Below are 6836 nucleotides of genomic sequence, written 5' to 3'. Positions count from 1 at the left end.
ACACACACACACACACACACACACACACACACACACACACACACACACACACACACACACACACACACACACACACACACACACACACACACACACACACACACACACACACACACACACACACATCTAACCTAACACCAGTTTTAACTAAATGGTTTTTACTAAAACGATTTTATCAGTGCGTGTAAACGTAGTCCTAGTGACGGCCAACTCGCATTTAAATTTGAGTTTTTCTAACTGACTGTAGATGATGCATCAAGCGAAAAAAAACCATTCTGCGAACCGCGCCATCTCGCTTTCCGTGTTTCCCTCTTTACTTTCGTGATTCGTCACTCGTCAGTCGTCTACAATCCTACAATGGTCATCAATATCTAGAAAAAGCAGGAATAATCCAAACAAGTAGAGGGGAACGCACCTTTGTGGTTTGTTGAGGATTATCGTGAATATCAAAACTCAAGAATAGATCACGAAAGGATCAGAAGAAGAGAAAGCAGCAACGCGACAAAGGAGGAAACGCGTTCGTACGAAGCAGCGACGAGCGACGAACTAATAGACGTTTACTCCTGAATCGACGTTTCACTCTCTGCGATCAGAAAGGTTCAATTCTCCTATATGATTATATCCGATTGACAGATAAGACAAACAAGCAAAACAAAGATGTCTATCGATCGTTTAAGACGTATATAATGAAACGGGAGCTTCGAGAATAACAAATGATAAAATGGCGAATTAGGATCGTGCAAAGAGGGCTAGGTTAACGACGTTGTTGTAATCCTTTTGCTTCGTGCGCAAGAAAAATCTTTGAATGGTTGGAAATCCTTTTCTAATCCTTAGAAGTTATTAGAAAAATGAAATTGGGATTATTTTTACACGAGTCGTTTTTTACATATATTGCAAAATGTCAGATTTAGATAAACATGTACTGTAAAATCCAGTTTCTTTTAGATCACATGTCATGGTGCTAGAAATAATTCTTTCAGATCTTGGAGAACAAATCATGAATTAACAAATCACATTCGAACAATTTGGCCACTTGACCAACGCAATTGTTCAATTCTTTCTCCATCCAAAATCTCTGAGCAATTTGTAGCATTATGGATAGGAGGCTTATGATGGTTGTTTTTTTGTTTTTAGAAAGCACAATTGACTCAAATGTTTTTTGTTATTTGTTGAGGACATAATGATATTGTGTCAACTGTGTCCTAAAAGGAAAGTAGATGATGTCAGTTGTTTACCTGAACTTTTCTTTTTTGTTTTCTTTTCTTATACATAGAACTTTAAAATATTGTTAACATACAAAATAATCTTCCATTTGAATTTTGCTTATTTAAGTTATCATTAATTACTTCGTCAAAAACTTAGAAAAACAAATAAGATTTAGTGTACTATTTTCAGTTGGTGAAAAAATCTTCAAAAGTATTGTAGAGTCCTATTTCAAAATATTACTTTGGTCTATAATCAAATATGTTTCTATATAGATGCCTAACATAAAGCTACAAAGCTCTGATGGCGAGGTATTTGAAGTCGATGTTGAGATAGCAAAGTGTTCGGTCACTATCAAGACTATGTTGGAAGATCTTGGTATGGATGAAGACGAGGAAGAGGTTGTACCGTTACCAAATGTAAATTCTGCAATACTAAGAAAGGTCATACAATGGGCTACGTATCACAAGGATGACCCACCACCACCAGAAGATGATGAGAACAAAGAGAAGCGTACTGATGACATTAGCTCTTGGGATGCAGATTTCTTGAAAGTGAATATCTACTAAATTTTATAAAATGACATTACAATAATGTATAAAAATTTATATATATATGTTAATATATAAATACTTAACGAAAATTCATGTCATAATGAATAATAATGAAGGTTGTTGAAAGTATTAGATTTAAAAAAATTTTTAATTTGTGTTTGTTGCTTAGGTGGATCAAGGGACTCTCTTTGAATTGATTTTGGCAGCTAATTATCTTGATATAAAAGGTCTTTTGGATGTTACATGCAAAACTGTTGCTAATATGATCAAAGGCAAGACACCTGAAGAAATTCGCAAAACATTCAATATCAAGAATGACTTTACAGCTTCTGAAGAAGAACAAGTGCGCAAGGAGAATGAATGGTGCGAGGAGAAATAAATAGAAATGCGATTTTTTACAGTCGCTGATAACTTTTGAATGTTAAATAATTCATTGCGTTACTAGATGTCGGACTTAACCGGAGCTCCATTACTTTAAGAAATTTTTGTGTGAAAATTTTTTTGAAGACAGATAAAATCCTAATTAATTATAGTCAAAATCACTGTATGAACGTATATCACGTAGATACATTGTTATTTATTTCAGTTAAATAAAGATAGAATGAGTGAATTATTTTATGGGATATACTTACACATACTTCGCTCTTAAAATTTAATAGAATCCTTGGACGTTATTGATAATATCCAAGGACATTTGAATCTTATGTGCAAGCTTCTAGCATACGACTTTAGACAACGCTGATGATTTTATATAGTATAATATTATAAATTTATATTTAAGAACGTATTATATACACGTGTGTTTAATGATATTAAAAATAAACTTAAAAGTAATTATTTATACTTTTAATTATTTACTTTCTATTGCATCTTTGAAATCCTTAGAAAATTAGCTAAATTTTAAATATAAATATAAAAAACTTTATCAATATTAAATTTTGCAAATCGCGTTTCTTGTAACTTTCGCATTTATATGTAATTTGTAAAATTACAAGTTGAGAACCCATGATTTCTAATCTTGACATCAAAATATAATCTACAATGGGCTCAATTTAAACAAATGTTTAGTATCCCCTTATTCGTGTTATTAAAAAAAACTATTAACAATCGTTAGAGGAACACATTTTTGAAATGTAACGCTGGGTACGCGTTAAATCTGTACTATGAGACAATAAACAAGTTAGTATATTAATATCAGCAACTATATACGTAATAATTATATAGATTTGTATTTGTAATATAAATCAACATTTTTTTCTAAATGTATAGAAGTACAGTATTTAAACAATGTATTCATCAAGTTATTTACGTTTTTTTAGTTAATTGTATTGAAAGATTAAACACAAAATGATAGAAGTAGTCCCAAACACAATGAATGCAATTGGTTTTATCTTGACAAACCAACTACAGAATATCTTGATTTGGAAAATGTTAAAATTATAAGTTACAGAGAACTAAAAGCAGCAAAGGAAATAGTTTCTAATCATTTCAAATATACATGTTCCGAATTTATTAGTAGATATTGACTATTGATATTTTGAAGTACTATGTGCTTTCTATAACGCTTGGGTAAAGTATCATTATTTTTATCAGATATATTTAATTGGATAATTTATTCTGGGTGTTTGTTGAATTTATGTTTTGATAGAATATAGATCTACCCTTTCTTAGAATTTGTCATATATATAAATTATAAAATATTCCAAGATTTTTATAAGATGTCTCATTCTATTATATTTGAAAAAATATCTTAACTTTTCAGATTTTATAAGTTTTTAACATAAATTATAGAATGAGAAATCTTATAGAGAACTCTCAGAATATTTCAGAATTCATACATATGAAAAATTGTAAAAAAGATATAGACTTTCTCAGTATTTCTGAAAAGTGTTTCTATTTGCGTAAAGAATTTGAGAGAAATTTTCTAAAAAATTATAAAATTATTCAGAATTTCTGAATGGATAAAAATTCTGAAAAATTACATAAAAAATTCCGAGAAAGATTTTAAGAGTACGTAAATGTAAATTATATATAATTATATATGCATATTATTTTTATCCACAATTTATGACTGCAGCACATACTATAAAGCAATTTTATTTATAGACAACGTTGAAAAATAGCTTTTTCATTATGTATGTATGTATTAAATTTATTTCTGAGGCAATTATACATAGTTGCTTATTTTATTATAACATCGCAAACAAACTAAAAAGACATTTTTACTTTCATGTCAAATTGAGCAGTACGCAACAGGACTCTCGCCGCTACGAACTGTATTTGAATTGAAAATTCTTAAGGTAAGTACATACATATTATTACCATTGCTCGTTTTGTCTCTCGGGAGATGCTCGGAGTCGCTCCGAATGAACTCAGCGTACTTGAAATGTAGGATTCACACTATGTACGACGTCCGACATTCATCATAATAATGAATGTCAAGAGCCCTATTCCTGAACAAATATCGCATACGAAAATAGCAATTCCGTATACAATTGACCAATCACAATCGAGAAACTGTCATTTTCGTATGCGAAAATTATTTATATGTGCTCAAGAATAGGGCCCCAGATATCGTATGACGGATGTCGTACGTAGTGTAAATCCTATATTTCAAGTATGGTGGGTTCATTCGGAATTTCAGAGCAGCTCCCGAGAGACAAAACGAACAATACTATTATTTATAACAAAAATATTCTTACTAGAGAAATATTTCTTTAATTTTCGCTTTTTTTCAGAAAAAAGGTCCCCTAATACTACAAAAAACTGAAATTCTGTATTAGCTTTTTCTTTATATCCAAATTATGGATGTAGCTGTGTTAAAATCGTATCTATTTTCAACACTACTTCATCTGCAGTGTCGATAATAGGCCTGTTCTTTTTGGCTCAACTTTTGCATCAGTTCATTTTTCTTATTTTTCTCTCTAGGAGGAAAAAAGAGGAAGGAAGATGAACTGGTGCAAAAGTTCAGCCAAAAAGAACAGGCCTATTATTGACACTGCAGACGAAGGTCTAATGTGTTACGTAGGTCACATCCATTTTATAAGGACCTAGGAGTTCGACTAATATCACGAAAAAGGCCGGCATGGCCTCTCAGATTTCTCCCTGATACGATCCAACACTTTGTCTCTATTTATATATTTATACCGTGTACATATACATATAAAATAATTAGCTCAAATGATCGTTCAAAAGACAGGCTGTGCTCCAAAATTGTTTGCCAACGCTGGCACAGCGCTGTCAACACCCTTACCCTATCCTTTCCACTCTCCCTTGATTCTCTCTGATAAAAACATGTTAGTGTTTTTATCAGACAAGAGAACAACCCTCTCACTTCGGCTGCGGTCGATTTGGACGCTCACGCGCTTTAAGCGCCTATAATCATCATTCTGTCTTTATCGTTCATTAGATGTAAAATAAGAATATAAGTATATTATAGGATCGTATATGTGATAACACAAACTATAGAAATCAAAGCCTTAAAGTCTAGCTGGATCTTAATGCTTGTATGATTCTTATGTGAATTTATATACTAAAGCGTTAATAAAGGCGTTAATATTAAAGTGAGAAGAATTGTGAATAATTAATTTTTATTATGACAAAAGATAAAGCCAAATTCATTATATTATATATTGCAAACACACAAAAGCCTATTTTACAATGTACTTTTTGTTTTCTGTTTCCTGCTTTTTGCTATATTTTACATCTTATTTTTTTGCTTCTTATGATTATTCTACAATGTGTTTTTTGTTTCCTGTTTCTTGCTTTTTGCTATTTTTTACATCTTGTTTTTTTGTTTCTTATCCCGTGGTTTTTTGTTTTATGTCGACTGAGATAAAAGTTAACGAACTTCGGAAGAAACAGGAAACTCAGCAAGAAATACAATTGTCGATAAAACGGTTGTAAATAGGGAAAAAAATCAAGAGGCAAAAAGCAAGAAACGGGAAACAAAGAGCACATTGTAGAATCGGCTTTATCCGGTTTTTTATTTTATGTCGCCCGAGATAAAAGTTAACGAACTTCGGAAGAAACAGCTAGGGAACACGTAGCAAGAAATGCAATTGTCGATAAAACGGTTACAAAAGGGGAAAAAGCAAGAAACAAGAAACAGCTATAGTAGAATAGGCTACACAGATATAATTAAAAACACAAAAATAATGAAATTATACAATATATATTTTGTTAAATAACGTGACTATATCATCAGTAGATAGTTAATCGTTTAAAATATTTATATACTTTTACATTTAACTTTGTTAATTTCATGTAAAGCAGCTTTTAGTATGCACTGATCTAATATAGTGCAAGCGACCGAATTCGCTATAAGTAAAATAATTATGACATAAGGCCTAATTCAAATAATCAAGGTAACATGGCGGCATGCCATGATATCACGTTCTCATTGGCTGTTAGAAACGTATGCGACTTTTCATTATATGTGATGATGTATGAGTGTGTGTGAGGTGTGAGCTGCCGCTGACGTGAACTGTGAGCGTTTGGGATATATCAGGCACGTGTGCTATTAAATGTGAGGTTATGTGACATAGAGATGACCAGCTGTTGTTACTGTCGATGAAATAATTTTTTTTGTGAATATAAAAAAGGTAAGCTGCATAACATAAACAAGGGGATCGATTCTGTATCTTGAAACGAGGTCAAAATTACAAAAATGAGTGAATTTACTAGAATATTGATAATTTCATTGGTCAACACCTAGTAAATTTGCTCACTTTTGTAATTTTCACCTTGATTGAAGATACAGAATCGACCCCAAGATCTTATATGTGTGACTAGTGTTCTATCTACTATAGGGTAACTCCGGTATATATACGCCGCACCTATCAAAAACTTAATGTATTAAGTATTATTTACTATGTTTAAAATAAACGAACTATATCAGTAAAAACTTTGTACTGTCTACTATTATGAAAAAAATATTAGAAATCCGAAATATTTAGTTTCCGTATTAAAAAATAAACTTTTTGAAATCTTGCATTTTTGCTATATATAGATAATGGGTGGGATATATGACAAAAATGCAAGGGTTTCAACAAACTAAACAAAGAATACGAAGGCAAA

General features: G+C 31.4%; 2 protein-coding genes across 3 annotated transcripts in view; both read left to right on the top strand.

The window, feature by feature from the left end:
* Positions 1–292: 292 nt before the first annotated feature.
* Positions 293–2557, top strand: LOC108766867 (S-phase kinase-associated protein 1). The gene is made up of 3 exons (XM_018516404.1): positions 293–597; positions 1479–1757; positions 1927–2557. Exons 2-3 carry the CDS (start codon positions 1479–1481, stop codon positions 2134–2136), a joined length of 489 nt encoding a protein of 162 aa, XP_018371906.1. The 5' UTR covers positions 293–597; the 3' UTR covers positions 2137–2557.
* A 3694-nt stretch (positions 2558–6251) lies between these two features.
* Positions 6252–6836, top strand: part of LOC108766865 (probable U3 small nucleolar RNA-associated protein 11) — a 1921-nt gene continuing 1336 nt past the window's right edge. The window contains exon 1 of one of the 2 annotated variants that reach the window (XM_018516401.1): positions 6252–6361. The gene's annotated coding sequence lies outside the window, so the exon portion shown is untranslated. Of the gene's footprint in view, positions 6362–6557; positions 6579–6836 lie in introns of those variants that run through there. The other variant, XM_018516402.1, reaches the window with a different exon arrangement.

This window comes from Trachymyrmex cornetzi, unplaced genomic scaffold, assembly GCF_001594075.2.
Source record: "Trachymyrmex cornetzi isolate Tcor2-1 unplaced genomic scaffold, Tcor1.1 scaffold637, whole genome shotgun sequence".
In the NCBI taxonomy this organism is placed as follows: domain Eukaryota; kingdom Metazoa; phylum Arthropoda; class Insecta; order Hymenoptera; family Formicidae; genus Trachymyrmex; species Trachymyrmex cornetzi.
The sequence above is the reverse complement of the archived record's forward strand: the minus strand, read 5'-3'. Positions and strand labels throughout refer to the sequence as shown.